This window comes from Vigna unguiculata, chromosome 11, assembly GCF_037176805.1.
Source record: "Vigna unguiculata cultivar grain cowpea cultivar isolate G323 ecotype 2 chromosome 11, ASM3717680v1, whole genome shotgun sequence".
Lineage (NCBI taxonomy): Eukaryota > Viridiplantae > Streptophyta > Magnoliopsida > Fabales > Fabaceae > Vigna > Vigna unguiculata.
The window spans coordinates 5,568,407-5,594,220 of NC_140802.1; the positions used below are offsets into that span (position 1 = coordinate 5,568,407).

General features: G+C 29.7%; 3 protein-coding genes across 4 annotated transcripts; 2 read left to right on the forward strand and 1 right to left on the reverse strand.

Annotated features, from left to right (window-relative positions):
- Positions 1-561: 561 nt before the first annotated feature.
- On the reverse strand, positions 562-1,245 carry LOC114168960 (Calcium-binding EF-hand family protein). Its single transcript, XM_028053965.2, has one exon. The coding sequence runs from the start codon at positions 1,198-1,200 to the stop codon at positions 787-789; it is 414 nt and encodes a 137-aa protein (XP_027909766.2). The 5' UTR covers positions 1,201-1,245; the 3' UTR covers positions 562-786.
- Positions 1,246-5,919: 4,674 nt separating this feature from the next.
- Positions 5,920-7,956, forward strand: LOC114169022 (non-specific lipid transfer protein GPI-anchored 14-like). Its single transcript, XM_028054031.2, has 3 exons — positions 5,920-6,347; positions 7,345-7,440; positions 7,708-7,956. The coding sequence occupies exons 1-3, from the start codon at positions 6,002-6,004 to the stop codon at positions 7,851-7,853; spliced, it is 588 nt and encodes a 195-aa protein (XP_027909832.2). The 5' UTR covers positions 5,920-6,001; the 3' UTR covers positions 7,854-7,956.
- Positions 7,957-18,611: 10,655 nt separating this feature from the next.
- On the forward strand, positions 18,612-25,058 carry LOC114170627 (uncharacterized). Of its 2 annotated transcripts, XM_028056146.2 has the most exons (21): positions 18,724-18,880; positions 19,492-19,571; positions 19,750-19,836; positions 19,945-19,995; positions 20,085-20,202; positions 20,468-20,524; positions 20,637-20,701; positions 20,835-20,918; positions 20,995-21,045; positions 21,128-21,190; positions 21,386-21,432; positions 21,553-21,622; positions 21,748-21,810; positions 22,665-22,754; positions 22,846-22,884; positions 23,005-23,232; positions 23,341-23,426; positions 23,618-23,666; positions 23,850-23,930; positions 24,091-24,184; positions 24,541-25,058. In XM_028056146.2, exons 1-21 carry the CDS (start codon positions 18,763-18,765, stop codon positions 24,741-24,743), a joined length of 1,824 nt encoding a protein of 607 aa, XP_027911947.1. In that variant the 5' UTR covers positions 18,724-18,762; the 3' UTR covers positions 24,744-25,058. The 2 variants fall into 2 exon arrangements, with proteins under 2 accessions (XP_085525288.1, XP_027911947.1); XM_085669162.1 differs by lacking the exons at positions 23,618-23,666; positions 23,850-23,930; positions 24,091-24,184; positions 24,541-25,058 and adding an exon at positions 18,612-18,630 and having other exon boundaries at positions 23,341-23,430.
- Positions 25,059-25,814: the final 756 nt, after the last annotated feature.

The window sequence follows — 25,814 nt, forward strand, 5'->3', positions numbered from 1 at the left end:
CTATCAATAATAATTTAAAATTTTTTTCTGAACAAAATAGTTTGATATTGTGATTTTATTATATTCGAAGGAAAAAAGTAAGAGGAAGAAATTGAAAAAAAAAAAAAAACTTAGAACGAGAATGGAAGTATGATATTTAAAAAAGTTGCTCCGCTTGTTAAATATTTTTACTATTTTTACTTTATTTAATTATATTTTCTCTAAAATATCTTATTGTTAATTAATTTTAAATTTTTGATAACACTAATTTCTTTTAGTATTTACTTTTAAAATTTGTCTTTGATTTTTATATTTCCAAAATGATAAATTCAATCTTTTAACTCTTAAAATGATGTGATTGTAATTATTTTTATTCTAAATTTGATACTTATTGACCGTGTTTAAATTAAATCCATATGATATATAGTTTTGAAAATTTGAAATTTAATATTTAAAAATCATCGTATATTATTACATTAGTTGATAAAAAAACTAAATGCATTTTTTATTTAAAATTAATTAACTAATTTTTAAAACCCGAAACCAAAGACAAATTTAATGAATAATTGTACGAAGGAAAAATAATATTCAACCCTTACTTTTTTATTCAAGCACACTAATCTCAACATAAATCCTTTATTAAGAGAAACAATAAAACCAAAGTTAACACACGAAGGCACACGGTCAAACACAGTTACCAAATCTAAAACGGCGGCGTTTCGATTGCCGTCGTTTCAGTTCACGGAATCCTGAAACGCCGCCGTCTCTATTCGTGTCTGGTAAGCTTAGAAACGTCACCGTTTTCATTCAGGTCTTGGAAGCTTCGAGATCCGCGGCTTTCTGGAGGAGACTGTTGGGGTCGTCTTCGAGGACCATCTGGATAGGGAAGGAGCCGAGGCCGTCGGCGATGGCGAGCATGATCTTCTTCATCTCCTCTCGGAACTCGTCGCGGTCCACGGTACCGCTCCGGTCGACGTCGAATTTGTCGAAGATGGAGTCGTAAAGCGTGGCGAGCTTCTCCGGCGTAGTGGTCACGTCGATGCCAAAGTGCGCTTCGATGAGGCGCATGGACTCGAACGCCTTGCGGAGCTCCGACCGCGACAGCACGCCGTCGTTGTTGAGGTCCAGCGCCGTGAACTGATCGTCCACGCACTTCGTGAACGCGGCGGTGTCGTTGACGAAGTCGCTCACGGTGGTGCCGTCGATTATTACCACTCCCATTCTGTTCTCTCTCACTTTCCCTCTAAAGATTAGTAGTGCTCTTTGTGACAGTGAACTATTTAATACAAGATTTTATAAATTATTTTATAAAATTTTATTTATTATAACTGAATTTCATTTATTACATATTTTTTTATAAATTTTACTCTAAAAGCAAAATGTTTCATCAAATTCACATTTGTTACTTTAAAAATTAATTTGATTATCGGGTTAAGATTAACAATCATTTTTTTTTTTTAAATTCAGGAATCTTAAATTTAAGATTCTCTTTATATCATCTTAATATATTTTAATGGATTTATTTATGTTTAGTTGTTAAAATTACAGTTATTAATACTAGCATTAAAATTGTTCCAATGATATTTTGTTGCGACTGGAAACCGTTGGAAAAGGGTGGCCATTCGATTCTGCGTCGTCAGCAGCAGATTTTTTTACGAAAATCTATGGACGCAGTTTGATTTTGGGACATCGAGATGGAAAATTTTGTACTCACATGTAAAAGAAAAAATTAAATTGGTCTGTTATTTTATTTTTTAATTTGATCCTTATTTTAGAAGATTTGTTTCGTGATATTCTATTCGTGATTAATGTATTAATAACGTTTATCGATATGTTATATGTTAATTCCAGATTTTTTTAATCTTTTAAAAATTTTAATTTGATTTTAATTTTCTTTTATGGATAATATTAGATTATTATATGATTTAAATCTCATCTTATCATAATTTTTGAGTTTTTCGGATGGATACTCCCTTAATTTTATTTGTCATGTTTTTGTTACTCAATCTTAATGGAACATGGTGGAACATGGGGTTATATGTAGAAAAGTTTTTGACAAATACGTACCTTTAATTATTAGGGTCCACTCTTATTTATAGGAGATTAATCTCTTTTTTACCTTGATTCAAAATGTGGGTTGAGTCCTGATTACGTTCACAGTGATCCAATCTTCATTGGGCTTGGTGTGGGCTTAGTTGGACCCAGACTTTAGGCCTATCATTCTTTCATAGTGGTTTCCTTTAACTTTTCTCTAAGTTAAAGTACACTGCATTCCACTGATGTGGTTGGTTAGTGTAGGTATCGCCTTTATGATTAAGGAATCCGCCTAGTTGGTTACCCTTGTCGTTATGTAAGTTAGTTGATTCATGCATGTTTATTGATGAGGTATTAACTCAGTATGTCGTTATGTATTCGGTTGTGATTTGTGTGGTATTCCTTTAGGCCTAATGGTTACTTTAAGTTAGCGACCTTTTTGGATAGTGGCCAATCTTGCCTTAAGTTAGCAGCCTTCTAGGATAGCGGACAATTTGGCCATTATGGTACACTTTAAAAAAAAAATTATGTGTTAAATTAAGATCCTATTCACGTGGTAAAGATAATGTGACATGGCATTTATAATGTGGCATTGATAGTACTACATGTCAAGGTTGATGTGAAAAATCTAAATTTAGTTTCTGTATTTGTTATTTTGTTTCAATTTATCCCCAATTTCTTTGTAAACCAAAGCAATTTCATCTCGTGGCGGAACTTTAAAAAAAATTTAGGGGTGCCAAATTAATTTTTTTTAAATTCATTATATGCAACTTTGAGAGTTTTAGATAGTTGTTTTTCGTAGTCTTTAATTTTTGGATTATCGGGAAATTTTTCAAGTTTGATTGATGTACATAAATAAATCTTCTTCTTAAAAAAAATCAATTATTTTATTCTTTATCATAATTTTTCTAATATAAATCTACCACCTCTCACCTATTTAGAAAAATATGAATTTGTTATCACCTAATCCAAAGTAAACAAATTTATCACATGCAAGAGGAAACCATATACTTAAAAAAAGTACAAAATAAACCAATTCAAAAGAATAAATTAATTGATCTAAAATATTATTTAACTTATCAATTTTACTGTGTTACCATTTTATTTTGAAAAAGAAGTGATATTAAAAGTAAAAATTGAGATAAAAAGAAGAGATAAAATACAAAATAAAAAAAAAGTATGTATGATATTTTAAGAAAAACTTAAAAAATTAATATAAATAATATAATAATACATAAATAAATAATTTAAATGTATATAACAAATTAAATAAATAAAAAATTGGGGGAGTCATGGCTCCCCTCCATCATGCGGAAGGTCTGCTACTAATTTAATCCATTCTAAATTGAGACGAAAATTTTAATTTGTATATAAATATTATATTGATATTTTTATGGATTAAATATATTTTTTGTCTCTTAACTTTAGATGAGATTGAAATTAATCCTTTCTCGAAACTTTGGACCAATTTAGTCTCTCATCCTTAGAAATACGTGAATTTAGTCATTTTAATCAATTTTTTGTTAAGTTTATTTGATGTTCAAACACGTTTCTCAACTAATATTGAAACGAAAATGTGTCAAACGGTGTAAACAACTTCAATGATATCATGAAAAGTGTTTGATACGTCAAATAAATTTAACAAAATTTGATTAAAATGAATAAATTTATGCATTTCTAAAGGTGAGAGGCTAAATTGGGCCACCAAATTTTCTAAGAGAGATTAATTTCAATTTTCATTCAAAGTTTAGGAAGCAAAAACATATTTAACCTTATTTTTATTATAATGGATATTTTTAACCAGATTAAGTTTATTTAAATTTATATTTTGTATTAAACTTTATTTTAAACCTATTTTAAATATTATATATATATATATATATATAATTTATTATATGTATTTATATTATCTTAATTAATGTATTTAATTATTTCAACTTTGAATATAAAAATGAAGGAACCAATACAAATTAATTATCATTAACTAGTGTCCTTACTGGTTAACATTCTCCTTTTAATTGTGTATAACTTCCACGAGACTCTTCATTGTCTGTACTTTTGGATCTTCAACCTCCATTTGGAGCTTGATTTCTTTAAAATCTTTTGACATCTAGACTAGGTCTTAATATGAAGACATTATTTGATTATAAAAAAAAAACAAATCTCTTATTTTTAATTTTTGAAAAATCAACTAAGTGTAGTTATAGAAAGTCTTAGAAAGCAAAGTTTACAGTTTATTAAGAATGAATATTTTAATTAATTAAATTATAAGGATATAAATAGCAAAACAGACAATTCCTTCTTCATTTATTATAAACTTCAATCTTTGTATTACTTGACTCTTCCTAACCTTGCTCTAAATTTAGGAGATTACCATTCATCCATTTCACTTCCAGAAACCAACTTAAAAGACAACATAAAATATATCAAATCTATTTCATTATAATCTTGATATGAGTAAGTTTTCTCTTTTCTCTTAAATTTTAAGTTCCTTAATTATCGTTCTTGTACATGTCGATTGTAAGAAAAAATGAATGTTTGTTATCTTAGGATTGTAATTACATATTTGGTCTCTGAACAAATGTTTAGAATTAAAAGAAAAATTGTCTTAATTTAAATGAAAATTAAATTGGGTTATGATTATCAAGTATGTTGCTCTCATGTGATAAATGGTGAATTTGAATGAATTCTTTGATGTTATTAATATTGAGTAGTATGATGAAATTAACATGCTATTGTTGAATAAGAATTGAATGTATTATGATAATTGAACTTAAATGAAAAAGAAATAAAAGCAAACTCTTTAAGGCATAATTGAGTTGAAATTTTTTTATAAATTTCAATACGCAACCAGGCTTGCTCGAGTTAAATCCGTGATGAGCCGGGTTGGTGAGTCAACCCGTAGATAAAAGGATCACACACGTATTTTTTATTAAGTTGGGTTTTACATTTCAGTCATGTTAGGTTTTTTTTTTCTAACCAACACATAAATAATTTGTATTTTTTTTATTTTGGTTTGTATTTGGATTGTATTAAATTTTATTTAGATTTTAATTAGAATTATAATTTAGTTTTGACTGAAAAAAAATTGTATTTTTTTTAATTAAGTGAACCTGTGAACCAACCCATTTAACTCGCCAACCTGTGGTTGGCCAGACCGAGTTCGAATTTTTTTGACTCGCTAAAAAGTAAGCTGGATTGGGTTAGTTCGCTAAATGATCAACCCGTGATGGGTCGAGCCGGGTCGGGCCAGGTTACCCATTTTGACATCTCTACTTTTATACATGAAAGTTTTCGAAAGAATAATGATATTTTGATAACTAATTTTTAATAATTTTTTTTTACAACTTAAGTTGATATTTTATAAATAATTTTATAATAAATGAAAAAAATATAAATAATACTATAAATTATAAGAAAAAAATTGTTAAAATTTAATCCTTAAAAAATATTTTTCTCTTAGAAGAGTAGAAGAAATTTTTTTTCTCTATAGGCTAAAAGTGAATGAAGGTAAAGGCTTGTAATAATGAATATGAAGTCACCAAAAGGAGAATATGATATCATGTTTTCTTGCCACTTGTCATCCACGCATGCCACGAGAAGCCACTAAGTCTCTATACATCATTTGCCATAGTGGGTTGGTGAAGTGACGCACTAAGTTATAATACACTTTTCTAGTTTTGTTCACACCATTCTTTTCTTGCTTTTACACATTAAAAGAAACATTAGTTTACAACTAATATTTGTTATTGTTGTTTTTTTTTTCGTTCCAACCTTAATCATAACGCTATTGTTATCTTAAAATAACGTATTTTCATTACATTTTAATTTAATATAAACATCACCAACACCATATATTTATACATACATATATACACTTTCACCAACACCATAATGTTTTCTCAATATTTAAGCACTTTCCATTCTCACATTCACCTCAACCACTTTCCCATCTCTCTCACTTCATTTTCTGAACACTCTTCACAAAATGTCCTACCACCACAAGACAAAAGCCATGGCAGAGTTCTTGTTGCTGGCAACAGTGATAGTTGGCACTGCCATGGGAGATTCTTCATCAAATGACAAAGATGAATGCGCACAGCAATTGGTAGGGCTAGCAACATGTTTGCCCTATGTTGGAGGTCAAGCACAAGCTCCAGCTACAGATTGTTGCAGTGGTCTCAAGCAAGTTCTGAAGAACAACAAGAAGTGTTTGTGTGTAATCATCAGAGATCGCAATGATCCTGACCTTGGTGGCTTGCAGATTAATGTCACTTTGGCTTTGAATCTCCCCACTGCATGCAATTCCCCTGTCAATGTCTCCAAGTGCCCCGGTAACATTCTGTTTGTAATACTCTAAATTATAGATTTCTAAGTACGAGCTTAAATTCGTATAGTCTGATTTGGAGTGAATACTCCGTCACAGTTTTATCCTTAAAAAACGTCTTGAAGGGTAAACAGAGTAAGAGGGATTGAAACCGTCTAACTTCTCAACTTTTAAGCGAAGTGAGATTATTAGACGTGGTATGATTGTTTTAAGGTTTTAGATCGAAGGGTTTGTTTGTAGGTAAAGTTGAAAGGGAGAATGAGATAGGTTGTAGATTTAAGGTTTAATTAGTCAGATGATAGTCACTCTCATTTAAATGTGTCAGTTTGGTATCCACTTTTAAAAAGGTGTCGATTGAGTCCTAACTTTTGAAAATATGTCTGAATTAAGTCATTTTCAGCAAAAAATTATTACCACCGTTAACGATATTAATATTTAAAATGACTTACAAAATTAAGTATTGATATTTATATTAAAATTTAGTGGTAAAAGTCATGAATTAAGTTAACGACTTTAGTAATTTTGTCTGAAAGAGACATGATTAAGATATTTTTTCAAAAGTTGGAACTAGATTAACATATTTTAAAAAACGGGTACCAAAGTGACACATCTAAACGAAAGTGGATGTCATCTCACTAATTAAACCTAGGTTTAACTTCACTTACTAACAATGTAGGATATAAGATTAGTTTATTGAGTTTAAAAGGATGGTAAGAGAGATTATGGATTCAACTCCACCTATAATAAATACTATAACTAACATTGCTGATGAAAAAAAGAGAGGTTAAAGTTGATGTTATTTTAAGTTAAAACATATCCGTATTTTATTAGTGTTCATTTCTACTACGAAACCTCTAAAAAGACCATGAAATTCTTACCTCTTATCTCATGTGAAAGTTAATTGTGATTTGTAGAAAAATATATTCTTTTTCTTTTACTTATATTTTTTTTCCTTAAGAAAAAGAAATGCTTGTTACCTAATAGTCACTTTTCAATGGAAGCAGAACTCTTGCACATGGACCCCAAATCAAAAGAGGCTCAAGTTTTTTATCAGTTGGAGAAAGGAAAAAATGGCACAAGTCCTGCACCAAGTCCTTCAGGTAATGAAATTGACATCAAACTTTGTTTGCTAGTTACTTAAAGAACATGTTTAAATTGTGAGTTTAAATGAGTTAATTTGTATAAAATATGAGTTATTTTTTATATATTGTTGAATTCCTTTATTTCTATTTAGTGTCAACTCAAATTTACACATGAATCTTTATAAATTTAAAAAAAAATGAAAACGTTATTTATATATTAAAAATTAATTTGTATGCGGATTAAAAATATTTCAAGAAAGTAAATCCAGAGTGATTATGATGCAGCTGCAGTTGGGGCAAATCCTTCAAGCAACCAAACATCCAGTGCCCCACAGAAGAATGATGCATTCTGCAAAAAAAATGGATTTTTTAGGTTAAATGTTTTGGCTATTGGGCTTCAAGTTTGGGCTTTAACTGGGCTTTTGTGCTAAATTCTTTTCTCTCTTTCATTTATCTCCCTTTATGTACCACTAATGTTATTATTACTTAATATAAAAATATGCCAAGTATGGTGTGATTATTTTTCCCTTCAAATTATTGTACAATTTGTGAGAAAATGTATGGAAAATATGAAATTCATGTGTATGAAAATAATAGTTTTTAATATATATATTTTTCTTATGTTCATATTTTTTTAAACTAAATACTTTCAAAAACATTTCTAAAATAATAAAATGAAATTAGTCTTTCCATAATTTACAAATTGGTTTATACATAAAGTAATTTAAACTTATGGAAAAATTATTTTAATTTTTTTTTTCTTTTAGAAAATTGTTTCTGGAAAATTTATCTAATGATAAAACTCATTGTAATTGATGCGAGAATATTTATATTGGCACCAACTCCATTTAACAAAACATTTTGTCTAACAGATCTAAAAATATCACTTTAAATATATTCTAAAAACAGTTAATTCTCATTCTGGTACATTAATAATTTTATATGACTTAAAAATTGAAATTAATGACAATTTAAATATATTTACATTTTTGAACACGTGTTAGTTGAATATCTTTACTTCAACATTTTTTATCAGAGTGACTTAGAAAGTTTGAATTATTCCATGTCATCTAAAATTTTCAATTTCTTTTAATTAAAATTAAGATAAAATTAATTTTAATGAAAAAGTAATTAAAATTCAAGACAAACTTATAATAATTTATACTATACTAATTATTTAAATAACATTAATTAACAATTAGTTACAAATTATAAAATGATGAAGTTCAACCAATAAAAATAACATTAATGAATACCAACACCTTAGCCATAAATAACCTAGGAATGACCACTCCATCAATGATCTACTTACTCAACTTCAATTTAGGTCATTGAATTCTCCACCTACTTATTTCTATTGTTGAAATTAATGCTTCTATTTTATTATTTATTACAGTAAAATTAAAAGAAATATTTGCTTTTTTGACAATTATTAAATCAATTCTCGATACATAAGAGTGTTTTATGAATTTGGATTTTTTGGATTTTGTTGTGTTATTTTTCTACTTAATTTTCATAATATACTGATTATTATCGATTTTGACATTTTTAAATATATTAGAAAAATATTTAAAATATCGATGTAATGTATTTTTAATATTCGATATAGAATAGCATCCAAAAAATCAGTAGAAAATTTACACTCATCTTTTATTTATATATTGAAAATGTGTTTTTCTTTCTTACACTTAGCATTGGGTTATGTTTGTTTTCTCTTTTAATCCCTTAAACTGTGGAAGATTTTTTTTTCTTTTGTTAAACACAGTTCGTATAATGTCACTAGCATTAATGATATTTAAAATATAATATTCGTCATTAAAAGAGAAATATTATATCAATAAATATATTTGGAGACTAACAAATTTTTATATATACTTTACATTCACTATTCTACTCTTCGATTTCTCTTTCTTTACAAATACAAAAGATAACTTTTTTAATGACCAAAATACTCCTAAAATTATATTGTCAAGCATATAGTGTTAAAAAAAATTGTTTTAAATAAGAGGTACTTAAGTTTCTAAATTAGGTTAGACATGCGATTAATGTTTGGTTATATTTGAGGTTTGTTTCGGCTATGTATGGTTTCAAAATTATTTTGGTAGACATGTTCTTGTTGTATTAAATGTGAACTTTGAGTAACATGTGAATATTTGGATCTTGGAAGAAAGATGTATTTCTGGTATAGATTATTGTTTCTGACATGGGTTTAAAATGTGGGTCCATATATCCTATGTTCAAGTCTCTAAAAGTTTCAACCTTAAAATTAAAGGGTTGAATGTATTTTTTGTCCTTTAACTTTCAGTAAATTTTAGAAGATATAATTATTGATTTGATACCCCAACTTTTTGGTTAAGTTCAATTTGATACCCATATTTTTAGTTTGTTCAATTTAGTATCCCAATTATCTAAAGAAATTCAAATTGATAATCTCTGTTAAGTTGAAGTTAACACTGTATTCGTACAGGACACGTGTCAAGCCATGAAATTTTTTATTTTTTTTAATTTTTTCAAAAAATTTTAAAACTACCACGTGTCAGTTTATCATCGTGCCACGTAGCAGCTTACAATCATGACACATGACAGTGATAATAGTTATTTTCAATTTAGTACCCAATTTAAATTTTTGGTTCAATTTAGTACCCAATTTTATTAAAATGATCAAATTTCGTCATTTTCAATTTGAGACCAAATTAGTAACTAAGTTTAATTATAACTTATATATACATGTTAAAATAATTGTTTTGAATTTATACATCAAATCACTACACCTAAATATTAAAATTATTTTATTTTTTACAAGTGTAAAAAATTTCATGTGTAAAAAATTACAAAGGTTAAAATGTAAAAATTAAAATAATTTAAGTATTTAGGTGAAATGATTTGATGTATATATTAGAAAAAGTTGCTGTAAAATATGTATATATAAGTTGTAATTAAACTTATTTACTAATTTGGTCTCAAATTAGAGAGGACAAAATTGGATCATTTTAAAAAATTGGGATACTAAATTAAACCAAAAATTTAAATTGGGGTACTAAATTGAAAACAACTATTATCACTGCCACGTGTCATGATTGTAAGCTGCCACGTGGCACGATGATAAACTGACACGTGGTAGTTTTAAAATTTTTTGAAAAAAAAATATTTTTTTTAAATAATAATAATTTTAAAAAATTAAAAAAAAATAAAAATTTCATGGCTTGACAAGTGTCCTATACGGACACAGTAACTTAACGGAGATGACCAAATTGAATCTCTTTAGATAATTGGGTCCTAAATTGAACAAACCAAAAGTATAGGTACCAAATTGAACTTAACCAAAAAGTTGGGGTACCAAATCAGTAATTATACAATTTTAGAATTAGTTTATTTTAAAACTTTATACCAATTTAATCATTCAGCTTTCGAAATATGTAGATTTAATCCTTTTAATAAAATTGTGTTAAGTTTATTTGATATTTCAAACGTTTTTCATAATAATATTTGACTTAACATTAAAACAAAAATATATCAAATAATATAAATAACTCAAATACAATCATGAAAATACATATAAAACATCAAATAAACCTAACAAAATTTGATTAAAAGAACTAAATTCACATATTTCGAAAAATGAAAAACTAAATTGGTCTAAAGTTTCAAAATAGACTAATTTCAAAATTCACTAAAAGTCAAGGGACAAAAACATATTTAACCCAAAATTAAAATCCAAATTTTCTAATTTTTTAGTTCAAATAAAGACGTACACGATAAATATTTATTAAAAAAGATTACTAACCTAACATCATTCTTTACAATTCAAGTATTATAATTTATAAATTTTAATCTTTAAACTTGTATTCGTTTTATTATCGTATATTTTTTAAATGTCAGACCTTTTTGTCATGTTTGTAAGCAATTCACCATACTGCCAATTATGTAATTTTGTTTATTTAGTAATATGTAACGTTACTATTATAAATCCCAAATTCATATTCAATTTAAATTTATCTTAGGTTCCATTTCCTACCGTTATAAATACCAATTAAAACAAACTAAATAATTAACTTTTATATGAAGAAAGATTTCTAACACTGTATTTCCCCTACACAGTTTCAAAAAACCTTAAACCCAACACACATTTACAAAAAATAGTTTCTACTTGTTTTTTTCTTTTAGGTCTTCATCTATAACGATTTATAGATATATAAAGATGATTTCCTCTTTTTTGTCCACATTTCAAAATATCAATTTTATCATTTAAAATATAATTATTTATTAAATTTTTTAAAATTGACCGTTACTTTTACAAACTTTTTTATAAAATCGTCTATCTCTGCTCTTTTATTTTTCTCTATTTATCAACCGTTATTCTCTCATCTTTTCTGATATATTTTACTTTATTTTCAATAAATATAATTTTATTTTATATATTAACTTAATAACATTATATTATCATCATCTACTAATATAATATCACGACAGTGTTTTTGTGTACGCCAGTAAAGATTAAGTTTGTTTAAATATATATATAGAAATTGTTATTTTAAATTTATGAACTAGCTAATTTAAGTTATGATTTTTTATTTATTTTTCTTAGAAAGTGCTCACTTAAGGTGAGTTAGTGTGAAAAGTGTTGGCATTAGAGAAGCATGGGCAAAGAAAGAAACTTGGAACTGTTAAGCACCGAATGAAGCCCCAATGCATGTGTAACACTTGATATCCACGAATATACCTATTTAGGGTTAGGGTTTATCTGATGATGGAAAAATGCCATTGGAGTTTGGCAAAAATTGCAGGGAAGTGTCTATTTCTAAAAAATTGTGTGATGGTCCTTCCTCTAACAGACCCAATGCATGTTGATTCCATACTACAGAGATTCATCAATAATGTGTCAGGTTGCAGTGATGCATCATGCATTGGGAACATGAATCACCACATGCAAGGAATTCATCTTAGGATTCTCTTACTCTTTCAACAATTTCTACATTTTCTACTCTATCATTTTAAAATGGATCATCATATTTTTAAATTAAATTTTGATAAATTTTTTTACAACACGAAGTAATTTTAAATTATAAAAATAAAAATTTTTCTTAAAAAATGTTACATCATATTATAAGAAAAAAAGTTATTAAAACTTAGTCGTGAAAAATGTTTTTAAAACTACATTTACGCAGTTAATTCATATATATATATATATATATATATATATATATATATATGTATATATATATTATTAATTTATATAAATATTACAATAAATATGACTAATTATATATTTAAGTTATAAAAACGAACATGTTTGGATAAGTTATTTAAAAGGATTTTTATGAGAAAAAAATATAATAATAAACTTGACCTTTTATAATTAAAATTCGCTTATACATAAATTAAAAATGAAAATTTTGGAAATTATATAAAAATAAGTTAACTAACTCATAAATTATTTTTCATTAATAAAGAAATATTTTTTATTTTCTTCGTATCTTTCATTTGTAAGAGCCTTGAAAGTTTTTCCAAACATGCTATTTTAACTTCTCAATTCCTTATTAAGGAGGCTTTAACTTCCACGTAAAAAAAAAAAAAAAAAACTAATTTGCAAGTAACAAAGATATATAATAATAGAATATTAAGAAAGTATTTACACCTTCATGATATATAATTTTATTACCATATAAGAAAGAGTTAGTTAAGATTTGGAAAAATATAACTTTCTTCAAATCTTTTAAATAGCCAAAATAATTAATATAATTTATATTTTTGCTCAAGCATACATCATTCTTCACCTTCCCATAACTAAGTTAAGAGATCACTCTTCTTAACTATTTTTCATTAATATTAATAACAAATGCATAATACAAATAAGAAAATAAATAATTTTTATAATAAATAATTTTATTTAAAGATCTGACTTGTTGTGATAAAATTTTAAAAATTATAATGTTTCAAAAAAAAAATGAAGAGAACAAAAAGGTAAAAAAAACGAAATTTACATAAATATAATAATTTTAAAATATTTGAAAAAAAATGCGGTTAATACAACTATTTTACATAAATAATAATTTGTTTTCTTGAACAAAAGGAAAAAACACCAACTCTTATATCAATTTAACTATTTGAAGAAAAGTATTATGTTTTATTCAACATAAAAAAATAAGCACATTTATTTAGTATTATTATATATGTCAATTTTTTATGGTGATATAAAAAATAAAAAAAAATAGATCATATATTATCATAATTATTAAAATAAAAATATATTACTAACTTTACAAAAATTAATTATAAAATAAATATTATAATTTTGTCATTAATACTTTTTCATATGATTAATAGTTAATTAAATTTAAAACAGAATAATAACAAAACATAAAGAATAAAATAATAAAATAAATTATATCAACAATAATAAAATTAGTAATAAATTATATATACTTTGAGCGGTTACAAAATAAAAATGATAAGATATAGATTATAAATTAAAAAGAATAGATTAATACTTATAGTGTTAATAAATTAATAAATATTATACAAAACTGATCAAATAACTATAACGGAATAAGACTTGAATAAATTAAAAATTTGACTATAGGACAATTTGTTTTAAATATTTAACAAGTAAGTGGATCAATTTTTTCAAAGTAATAGACCAATATTTGTAATTTTATTCTTGGGTTTAAAATTGCCCCAAAAGCAAGCACAACACTATATTCATCCCAATACTTTTCAGATTTGACCACCATCAATTTAACCACATTCTTTAATACTTCCTCTCCATCCTTCACATTCTCAATCAACAAACTTTGAATCTTCTAAGCTTGTAAGAAATATAAATTCAAGTTGGGATAACTTGTGGCAAAAATTAAGGTTGTGATATCATAAAAAGGCAATAAAAACCTAAAAAAATTTGAGTCCTCTCTCCTTCCTCTGAAGGGCAATATTTTTAACATTCACCAACCAAATGACAAGCTTCCAAAAACATGTTGATATTTTAGGACACTTTTGAGCTTCAAGCATGTTGAGTTCCATCGTGTAGAGACATCAAGAAACAACCCACATGATGTAATCAACATTGCCAAATTCTTCAAGACATTGTTTGAATTCTACCATTATAGTCTCTGAACCCCTAACATATTTGATGTTATTTCTAATTTGATCCAAATCATTGCCAAACACTTTTAATCCTTCTTGAACAATCAAATTCAATATGTGTGCACAACAATATATATGAAAGAATTCCCCCCCCCCTCAACCCCCACATATCAAACAATTTTGTAGATTAAGTTGAATTCTTAAGGAATTTTGGAGCACATCATTAGCAGAAGCATTGTCCAAAGTAATAAAAAATACTTTTTTCTCAAGTCTCAATCTTGCAAAAGTTCATAAACTTTCCTAAACAACTTAAAACCTTTATGTGTGTGTGAAAGGAGGGGGAGGGGGAGGGGGTAGGTAGACATGTGGCAAAAGTTTATAAGCTTACTATTTAATTTTTAATTTAAGTTCACAAAATGAGCAGTTGAAGATATGAAACCCTCAGTATTAATAGATGTCCACAAATCATAAGTGAAAAAATCCCACTAAGAATGGAAACAAGCAAATTCTTAAGCATCATATTTTCTTTAATGTACAATCTCCCAATATCATCTTTCTAGTAACCATAATTGCATTAGGACACAAGTAGCTTATCCAATTCCTGAGTTCAGGATACTCAACAAATTTATAAGGCAAATTGTGCCTAATAATTAGTTCACACAACAATTCATGGTGCATTGCTTGATCTATTTTATTTCCCTTCAATTTTCCTTGGATATCTAGCATCATTTGACCAACATCTTCACCTTTTTCTTTTATCATATTTCATAACATAACATATTCAAATGAGAAGTTCCATATTTTCTTCCACCACACACAAATATTTTGTTGCAACCATTACACTTTGCTCTTTTTTTCCCATCCTTATCCACCCCATTCCTAGTATAATACCTCTAATAATCAACTATGCTAGCCTTATTTTTTCTATTTTTAGTCTCAACTACTGTTTTCAATATCATCTTCCTCAATTTCATTTTCACAAAAGGGTATATTAACATCCTTTCATCCATTCTTTCTTATTTTTAAATTCTAATTCAATTTCCTAATACACCTACATCAACAACAAATCAATAACAATACACACATCATCAAGCAATACAAATTCAATATATACAAGTTACAACATCATCAAATCAACAATATATCCTGACTCAACTAAGTGTTTAACTCATATAGAATAAAAATACTTAGAGTGAGAGTTAAAAGAGGTCATCAGTGTGAGTTTAACTTCATGGTTGAACTTACATATGGATGATTTACCTATTATACTATTTTAATTGAGGTATAACCATGGAATGGCGAGGAAAGTCCTTGAAAATAGGAGGTGCATGGTCCTAGAGTAATAAATACATTGTGTCTTTTGGAAGTTTTGTTCAGTTAGGATATCTTTGAAAGGTCACTAGTGCAGTTTCATGTTTAGACAGCGTCTTATATGCCTCGGTTCTCCCGCAAACGAGGTAGATAGAGACGCGGTGGCATTTTTGTGATTTTAAACAACTTTTATGCCTCGGTTTACAAAAGAACCAAGGCCTATGAGTGTTTATGCCTCGGTTATAATTCCAACCGAGGCAGTAATGCTGTCAAAAAATTCCAACCTTCCTGCTTTTTTGAAATTCAAAAATAATGACGCAATTTTATGCCTCGGGTCCCACTCAACCGAAGCCTATTCAGGTTTATGCCTCGGTTTCGAATTAACTGAGGCAGTAAACCCAATTAGGTTTAAAAACCCCAAATCGCAACACTGTTCTTGCGTCTTATTCATTCGAAAAAAAGGGGCAGTCGCTGGTTCAGAGAATCCAGGTCGCGCCACCACTGATTTTGCTCCTCCATCACGATGACTCCATGATTGTCCTCTTCATCTTTGAGAAGAAACTCCGTGAGCGTTGCGAAACCCAACGAGGGTTTCACCGGGAGAGTGAGAGGGTGAGGGAGACCAGGGATTTGGTACGATGCAGAATCGAAGAGAAAGGCTTCGGGGGGTTAATGGCCTGGATCATGCACACGTCGAAGATGGATATAGGGTTGAAGACGAGCCTCTGGATTTGAAAAGTCTTGGACAAGTCCTTGCTCCAGGTGAAGAGGATGTCAGGGATGAAGACATTGGGATGAGACTCTTTCAGGACAGCTTCGATCTGAGGCTGGATGAAGTGCGCTGCCATGTGGATTTTTGCGGCGGTGGTGCTCATGGTGGCTGAAACCAGATTTTCCACAGCTTCCGGTAGACCCACACTGGTGTTAGGGAATTTGATGAGGTGGACGCAGATGTGGTGGTCGAAGGCTATGTCGTCGTCGATGGTTTTCTGAAAGAGTTTGGCGTTGCCGAGAGTGGTGACGATTGTTACGTGCTGTCCACGTGAGGCGACCAAGCGTGAGAGCTGAACCAGTGAGATTTGATGGGGGCGTGCGATGGCAGATTGAAGTTGTGGTGGTTTGAAGGGGAAAGAAGAAGAAGCTTTATTTTTTTAATTAGGTTTACCCATTAGGCCTCGATTATGAGAAAACCAAGGCAGTAAATATTAAATATGCCTCGGGTTAGTAACCGAGGCATAAAATACTACCTTTTTACCTTAGCCGTATATGCCTTGGTTGTGGACCTGAAGCCAAAAACTGAAAATAATCGCTGTCATTTTCCTTCCCTGCATTAGTGGGTTGAATATATGTGATGTGAAATTGTTTGTGATGGAATAAGTTATTGATGTATGGTAGATGTTTTATTATGATCATAATATTTAAATCTATATAGTTATATGAAAAACCCTTTATTATGACCATAATATATAAACCTTTATTAATATTTTAAATGACTTTAGCTTTGTTGTCCATAATTTTACTCTTTGCTATGACCGTGTTATTGACGTGAGTAAAGAGAGAGGTGTGCATGTGTAAATTATGAACAACATTAAGATTATCTAAGGATTTAGGAGACTAATAAGATATATGTAGATTACATTATATATTTATTTTGTAGCAGTATGTAAAAATAATTTGATATTTTATTTTGGAAAACCTTTTTCTATATTTTGAAGCACTAAACTTAATCCTCTTATCCTATGTGTTTGCTTTTTGAATACCTTTGTTATATGGATCTTTGAATTGTTACAATAATAGTTACAAATATCATATTTTCATTATTATATCCATTTAGTTAAAATGTAATATAAAGAATTTGTTCCTTGTACAAACAAAATAAAATATAATAAAACCACGGCAATGAATAAATAAAGATAGTAAAAGAGGTAAACATAACAACCATTTCAATAAAAAAAAAACTTAAAATGTTTAGAAAGTAGCATTTAAAACAAGTTATAAATTATTTTTAAAAACATAGCTAAACCAAAATCAAATAATAGGGCAAGAAGTTATTTTAGCTATTAAAAGGTTAACAATTAACTACAATGATGTGCCAAATGACAAAAAGTTAAAAACTAAAGCAAGTTATCATGCAACACTTGTATCTGCTCCTTAACTGTATTTAAGAAAGGTAAATAAAAAATACTTATATTTTTTAAAATTTGAATAAAATATAAAATATTTGATTATTTGTATTTAATTTGTGGGTTTTGGTTGCTATATAAGTTGAAAAAGAGGGGGAGGGAGGCTCGTTGTTCACCCGCCGCCTGAAGAAAAACGAGAAGTGTGGCTGCAGAGAGGGAAAGAAAAAGGGTTCAACCAATTCACACATCACGCATTCCTTCCCATCAAACCCACTCTAAAACTCAAACCTTCTCTTTCTCTTTCCTCTCTCTCGCATTCCTTCTCAACACTACTCCATTCCTTTTCCTGATTCAGATTCCAACCCTTCAAACTTTCCCACCAATACCCCTTTTTATTCTTCTTTTTTCTTCCTACCAAACGATAAAAATAACCCTTTTCGCCATCACCCTCATTGCCACCTAAGGTTTTCTCACACACCCATCATCTCTTTTTCTGTAAAGTTTCGGTCTTTGTCAGTTTTTTCCTCGTCTTTCTTTGGTTCTGCATGTGGGTGATGTGTATGCAATGTCACTGCCGCGTGTGTATCTTGTCATCTCATATTTGCATTTTTCGTGTAATGTTTCTGTTCTTGGTGGTTCTGGTGGTTTCATCGTTTTTGGTAGTTTTGTGGCCAACTGGTGGATCTTAGGAATGGTTAATTAATCCAATAACACTGTTGTGTTTGAGTCTCACGATGTTTTTTGTGTTATGGTTACTGACATGTGTGAGTGTTTGCATGTGGTGTAGGAGAAACAGCAAAAGAGGGGTTTCGATTCAGAGAAAAAGATGAAGTACGTGTTGGTGACAGGTGGTGTTGTGAGTGGACTTGGGAAAGGAGTCACTGCAAGCAGTATTGGTGTGCTCCTTCAGGCCTGTGGCTTTCGAGTTACTTCTATCAAGATTGGTATTTTTCTGTTTTCTTTTGTTTCTTTGATTTAATTGTCACTCGTTTCTTGGAATATAGAAAAAATATCGAATGGAATGGGGAGGTTTTGCCGGTTCCATTTTTTGCTTGAAACAAGAATGAATGGAATTGAGCAAAATAACATGCATCTTGTACGGGAAAGAATAAGGGTTTTTTTTTTTTTTTTAAATTTATTTTGTTTAGTTTTATTTTAAAATATCCATGCAATGGAATGGTGAGTTTAATTCTTACCATCTGATCGTTTGTTACATTTTGTATGCATGTTTCTGAATTGATTATTATCGTCTTTATAAATGATTTTTTTTTACAGTTGTATTGAAACCAAGACAAATGACTATTTATTTGAAATAAGTTGAACATATCTTAATTAATAATGGTGAATGACATTGTGAAGTTCTAAGGGGAACTGAGAAATATTGCATTTTAATTTATCTCTGTTGGCATAGAGGAAATGGCTGGCTTGTGTTTTTTAAGTTGGTAATGATGTGAAAGCCTGGTCTTTCTTTGTTTGTGAAAGTATTTTTGGTATGCAAAATAATATTTGTTTTTATGCAATTTGAGTTGTGATTAAACTTATCTATCTCTTGCAGATCCCTATCTGAACACTGATGCAGGAACGATGTCTCCTTTTGAACATGGCGAAGTGTTTGTTTTAGACGATGGCGGTGAGGTAAAAAACCTGACCCCTTTTATATAATGCCATGATGCTATGCACTCATTTCTTTGAACTCAGTTGATGAATAACATGGCATTGGGCATTATCATGTGAATATTCAATCTTGTGGTTGAATTCAGTTTTAGTAAAAGGATACCTTTTCATTCATGTCTTATTTTCAATTTGGTTAAAGGTTGACCTCGATCTTGGAAACTATGAACGTTTCCTGGACCTCAAGTTAACTCGTGACAATAATATCACAACTGGAAAAATTTACCAGGTTGGTAAATTGTCTTTTTTTCCCTTTTAAAATGTCATGAAGTCAGTTAATCTTCCTATTCGTGCTTGAATTCTTAATGTTTTTGTTTTTATTTTGAATGCTTTTTAGTCTGTTATTGCAAAGGAGAGAAGAGGAGATTATCTTGGCAAGACCGTGCAGGTACATCTCTCTTCTGGGTTTATCTCCAAATATATTTGTTTTGGGTTGAATGCATCTTGGTTCTGATTTCATCTTTGCTGTTTTGGTAGGTTGTTCCACACATTACTGATGCCATCCAAGAATGGATAGAGCGTGTCGCACAAATACCAGTTGATGGAAAAGAAGGCCCAGCTGATGTCTGTGTCATTGAGTTGGGTGGAACTATTGGTACATTGATATTTTTTAAATATTTTTTTATTGAAGTAGAATTTGATTTCCAATAGCATTATAATTTTATTCTTCCAAATAAACTCATGCTAGGCATCACTGTGAGCTTTATAAGATTTTTTTAATTATTCAATATTTTAATTTTAAATATCATGGATGGGGTCAAACCAGAATTTCTCACTTTAAGTAGGACTGTAACAGTAATATGAAAATGCCTGAACCTTCATATTTTCAATGTTAATCCAATGACTTTTCTTTAATGTAGGGGATATTGAGTCCATGCCTTTTATTGAAGCACTTGGGCAATTTTCCTACCGTGTAGGTAATAATTGTCATGCCTGATACCTCATATTCTACTGAATTATATTCACTAATTTCTGTTTGGTGTACTTCAACAATGTAGTCTTGCTTATGTTACTGTTTCCTTTTCCTAGGCCCCGGAAACTTCTGTTTAGTTCATGTCAGCTTGGTGCCTGTTCTCAATGTTGTTGGTGAACAGGTATTGCAAACTGTTTGCTATCAGAGAAGAATTTTTATTCATCCTTCTTAGAAATAAACAAGAGAAAATGTATTTAGATTGTATCTTAGATCTATTTTGCACAGTTAATAAATAGATTGGGAATGTATTGCAGAAAACAAAGCCAACTCAGCACAGTGTCCGTCAACTTAGAGGGTTAGGGTTGACTCCAAATCTTCTTGCTTGTCGCAGTTCAAAGGTCTGTCTATTACTTTTTAACCTTGTTTTCATGTTGGTTCCATATTTTGATTGTAGTTTTTCATTGTCCTTTACAGGAACTTGATGACAATGTCAAGGAAAAACTTTCTCAATTTTGTCATGTTCCGGTAACGATACTAATGTTGACAATTTTCTCCTTGTTATCTTTATATACCCTTGCATACTCAAAGGAAACTTTTGCTTGCGCAGTCATCAAACATACTCACTCTCTATGATGTTCCAAATATTTGGCACATTCCTTTGCTATTAAGAGTAAGTAATTCTGTGAGATTTTATGAAACTACTTTTTTTGTATTACTGAAACCCTGTTTGTGGAGTTTTAAGTTGTTTCGCTTGTGGTTTAGTATTCTTTTTCCTAGACAGTTGAATAGCATTATTTTTTACGAAGCAATGTGATTCATAGAATAACCAAAATTTCTCTTTTTTGATGTTCTTTTACTATAATAGGACCAGAAGGCACATGAGGCAATCCTGAAAACATTAAACCTTCGAGGGTTTGTTTGACAAACTCATTCTTTAATTTGTTGTACATCTTCATCATATTTATGTGCTGATGGCAGTTACCTCAAGCAGTTCTGTGATTCAGCTAATCTTTATGGTCCTATTATTTGCAGTGTTGCTACAGAGCCCAATTTTAAGGAGTGGATTGCAACAACAAAAGTATATGACAAATTTAACGAATCTGTGAGTTTCAATATTCCTGATGTAATATCATCCAAAATTTTTTTGTATATTCCATCAGTGAGTTTCAATATCAACACTGAGTAGTGGCTAGTACTGAGCGCACAACTATTTTTTTTTCTTCACAGGTTAGAATTGCAATGGTGGGAAAATATACAAATCTTTCAGATGCATATCTTTCTGTACTGAAGGTACGAAAAATTTGCCAGTGATCTTTGCAATGTCCACAAAATGTGCTCGTATAAAGGCCAACTAACTCTTAAATTAAAGTATAAATTTTGTCCTGTTCAACCCGTACATTAGCTTTTATTAGAGTTCAATCACTGTTTTATCAATTTGTGGTCCTGACTCTGTTATCTGTAGCATAGAGGCACTCATATCATTTGTTATGACTAATCTGCAGTAATGTAATCAGCAATGGGTGTCTATATCACCCTACGATTCTGATGCATGGAAACCTGGATTTGGTATACTAAGGCAAAGCAACAGAACCTTAAGAAAATAAGGAAAAGTAAGAAAAATGGCTAAAAGGAAGCATTGATTTTTCAGAATATATAGGGAGTTATAACATCACTAGTGATAAATTATGGCTTACAAACACAAAATATATTGAATTGCTTTTTCACATGTTATGTTTTTTTGTGCAATTCCATTCATAATGTCAGTGGCTAAGTGAGTGAGTCAACATATTTACAGATTTACTTGAGTAAAAACACCAGAGAAAGTTTTTTCATGTTAAATTTGTATTTTCCTGCATGGAATATTGTATCTTTCTTTATTTTATCACTACATTTTATGGATGAACTCCTTTGCCTTTTCTTTTTGGTTTTTGTTTTCTTTCTGTCTAAAAGGATGTAATATTTGTGAGGATAAGCCAAGGACTTGTTATTATTGCTCAGAATGCATGTATATAACGTAAGATTGATTTTGAATCTTTGGTATGTATTGAATTTCCTCATTCAAGTGAATTTGATATGAACCATACTCTACGGAGTGTTTGAACTATAATGTTGCAGACCCTTATGTTCTTTGTCCTTTTGTGCAGGCACTTTTGCATGCTTCTGTTGCTTGCAACCGTAAGCTTGTTGTGGACTGGGTTCCTGCAGAAAATCTTGAAGATGATACCTCTAAAGAGGTGGACAGATCTTTCTATTGTTCTGCATGTCATCTAACTGTTTTTGTTTTACTTTATGCCAAATCTCTGATGATATGTTTACTTCTTGCAGGATCCTGATGCACATAAAGCTGCTTGGGCTCTTTTGAAGGTTTTTTCCTTGCTACCATTCGGAGTGTTTTAGACTAAATGCTTTCATTGTGTGTCAATACACTCTTATTGATAATGAATGTATTGGAATGTAGATGTTGACTAAAAACTCTTATTGCAGGGTGCTAATGGGATTCTAGTTCCAGGAGGATTCGGTGATAGAGGTGTGCAAGGAAAAATTCTTGCTGCCAAGTATGCTCGAGAAAATAGTGTTCCATTTCTTGGCATTTGCTTGGGGATGCAAATTGCTGTCATTGAGTTTTCAAGATCTGTTCTGGGTCTTCATGATGCTAATAGCACAGAATTTGATCCCAAAACTAAAAATCCATGTGTCATATTTATGCCAGAAGTATATTTCTTGATACACCTTTTTACTCTGTTCATATTGTGATAATATTGTTCCTTGGCAAATTTACTTAAGATGGTTTGTAACTTTGTATTATATATATATCAATAGGGTTCAAAGACTCATATGGGGGGAACTATGCGTCTCGGTTCGAGGAGAACTTACTTTCACGTTGCTGACTGCAAATCGGCCAAGTTGTAAGTATAAATAAATATTTCATATGTTGTCATTTCCTGAGGGGATAACACTGATTATAATTTTGATGATCTTTGTTCCAACAAGAATATATTCATTATCACTTTTATGTTAAGAGTTTTAGTTCACATGGTACCATATTGGTCTCCAAAAATTGATATAGCAGTGATATGATATTTTTTTTTTTCATTAGGTATGGCAATGTACACTTTGTTGATGAGCGACATCGGCATCGATATGAGGTAAATTGTGTTTACTTTTAGAAGCTTCCTTTATGTGAAAGGTGTTAAGAATCATTCATACAATACGAATTCAGATTCTCTGCTGAGTTTTTAGTGTTGTATTTTTGCTGAACTTTCAAAATAATTTGATGGGTGTGTTTGATATTTTAACATATATTAAACCCTTTTCTATATACTGTACAGGTTAATCCTGACTTGATATCACAACTTGAGAGTGCTGGTCTGTCTTTTGTTGGCAAAGATGAAACAGGGAAGCGCATGGAGGTGTGTCCTTGAGATTGATTAAACCCTTATGGCATTAAATCTTGAAATTGCCACAAACTGTTAAACATATATATATATATATATATATATATATATATATATATATATATATATATATATTCCTTTTATCATTATGTGACTATGAATTATACAAATGCAGATAGTTGAATTTCCTGGCCATCCTTTCTTCATCGGTGCTCAATTTCACCCCGAGTTTAAGTCAAGACCAGGGAAACCTTCTCCATTGTTCTTAGGTATTTTTCCAGAGTTACTTCCTCTTGATTTTTATTTAACTTGAAGATAAATGAATTGATTCACTTCCTAGGCGAATGAAGTGCAATTTTGACATCTCAGTTATGCTGATATTCCAAAATCCATCAATCATTTGCCATTAATAATTTTGCCAAAGTTTAGTGTTTTGTGCTATTTTTCTTCCATAGCTTGCTATGGTTATTGCTGATAGCAATCCTCTTTAGTTCTGAACCAAATATTGAATTTATTACATTGATTAAGTTGGGAATCTTCATCTTGGGAAGTTCCAAACTACAAATTTGGTTGAAAAAGATTGGCACATTGAATGAACTAAATGAAGAGTGTGTGATTGTGACAGGGTTGATAACAGCAGCATGTGATAAGACAGTTGTGCCTGCAAGCAAAGGGTATAGCACAAAGATAGCAACAGGGATACTTGGTTCACACTCACCAATGTTGAAAGCACACAATGGAAATGGGTTCAAGTCTCCCAATAGTTCCTTAAATGGTGTATATACAAGTACAACTACCAATGGGGTGTGTGTGGATGGTAGCTGTTAATCAACTTGGTTGTTTTTGCTTACAAATATGTGGGGTTTGATTTTCTCCAGTGACAATTTTGTCCACGGTTAGCTTGTACAGTTTTTAGTGGACTTAGTAGTTCATCAGGGGTTTTCTTTCTCCACCAGATCAAGCAAATTTTGAGTCTTTTAACAGCTTTTCATATTTCCAACCATATAGGCCAAACCTTGTGGATCATCATACTTGTTCACAATGAATATCAAAACATGGTTGTTGCCTTCCTTAATTTCCATTCTGCTTTTCTTCTGTAGTTTTTGAATGAATAATGAAGAGGGGTGATCCTATGTTCCATCATTCATCATGTCACACTTTGGATTTCCTTGGGGAAAGAATAAGAATAGAGCAAAATGTGTTTTTAGAGACTTCATGTTTGTGTCAAATTTGGTCTTAGTTATTGTATTTTAGAATCAATGATTTGGTCTTTGACATTTTTAAGAAAAAAAAAGGTGGAATTGGTTTTTGTTTTTCACCTTATCTCTTTTAGTCTTGTTTGTTGATGTGGTTAATTGGCCACGTGACATTTGGGATTAATTGTATCTTATTTTAGAAATGTGAAGACTGGTTTTAGATTTGAAGTACAACGATTATCATCAATCTTGATTACAAGTTTTATACCAAAAGTTGAATTTTATATAATATTATCAACTCCTTATTTTTAAAGGTTTATAGATAATCAAATTTGGAAGTAAAATTCACTTATATATTAACAATAGGAATTAGGTTATTGTTAGAGATCAAGTCAAAAAATAGGGACCAATAAATTTCGATTAGAAACTTGAGAACAACATTCATAAATTTTAGTGTACCAAGATAAAAGTTTGTTATTATAACATGTTTAAACATTTTTAATAATATTAAATATTTTATAATAAAACTAGTCATATTAAAAGTACTTTTTATATAATTATTATCATGGATACTACTTAGGTTTGAACTACCAATACTAAGCAATTCCATTCTCATAGGATTTGTTGATATTTCTGGTATAATAGTATTTTCACATAAACCCTTTCACTATAATATAGTTTTTATTATGATATAAGTTATCAA

Excerpts from the sequence above, each read along its gene's own strand:
- LOC114170627 (XM_028056146.2), top strand. The coding sequence starts at position 18,763 with ATGAAGTACGTGTTGGTGACAGGTGGTGTTGTGAGTGGACTTGGGAAA. Across the intron at positions 21,623-21,747 it reads ATGACAAATTTAACGAATCT|GTTAGAATTGCAATGGTGGG; the intron begins GTGAGTTTCAAT and ends TTTTCTTCACAG. Across the intron at positions 22,885-23,004 it reads CTGCTTGGGCTCTTTTGAAG|GGTGCTAATGGGATTCTAGT; the intron begins GTTTTTTCCTTG and ends CTCTTATTGCAG.
- LOC114169022 (XM_028054031.2), top strand. The coding sequence starts at position 6,002 with ATGTCCTACCACCACAAGACAAAAGCCATGGCAGAGTTCTTGTTGCTG. Across the intron at positions 6,348-7,344 it reads CAATGTCTCCAAGTGCCCCG|AACTCTTGCACATGGACCCC; the intron begins GTAACATTCTGT and ends CAATGGAAGCAG. Across the intron at positions 7,441-7,707 it reads TCCTGCACCAAGTCCTTCAG|CTGCAGTTGGGGCAAATCCT; the intron begins GTAATGAAATTG and ends ATTATGATGCAG.
- LOC114168960 (XM_028053965.2), bottom strand. The coding sequence starts at position 1,200 with ATGGGAGTGGTAATAATCGACGGCACCACCGTGAGCGACTTCGTCAAC.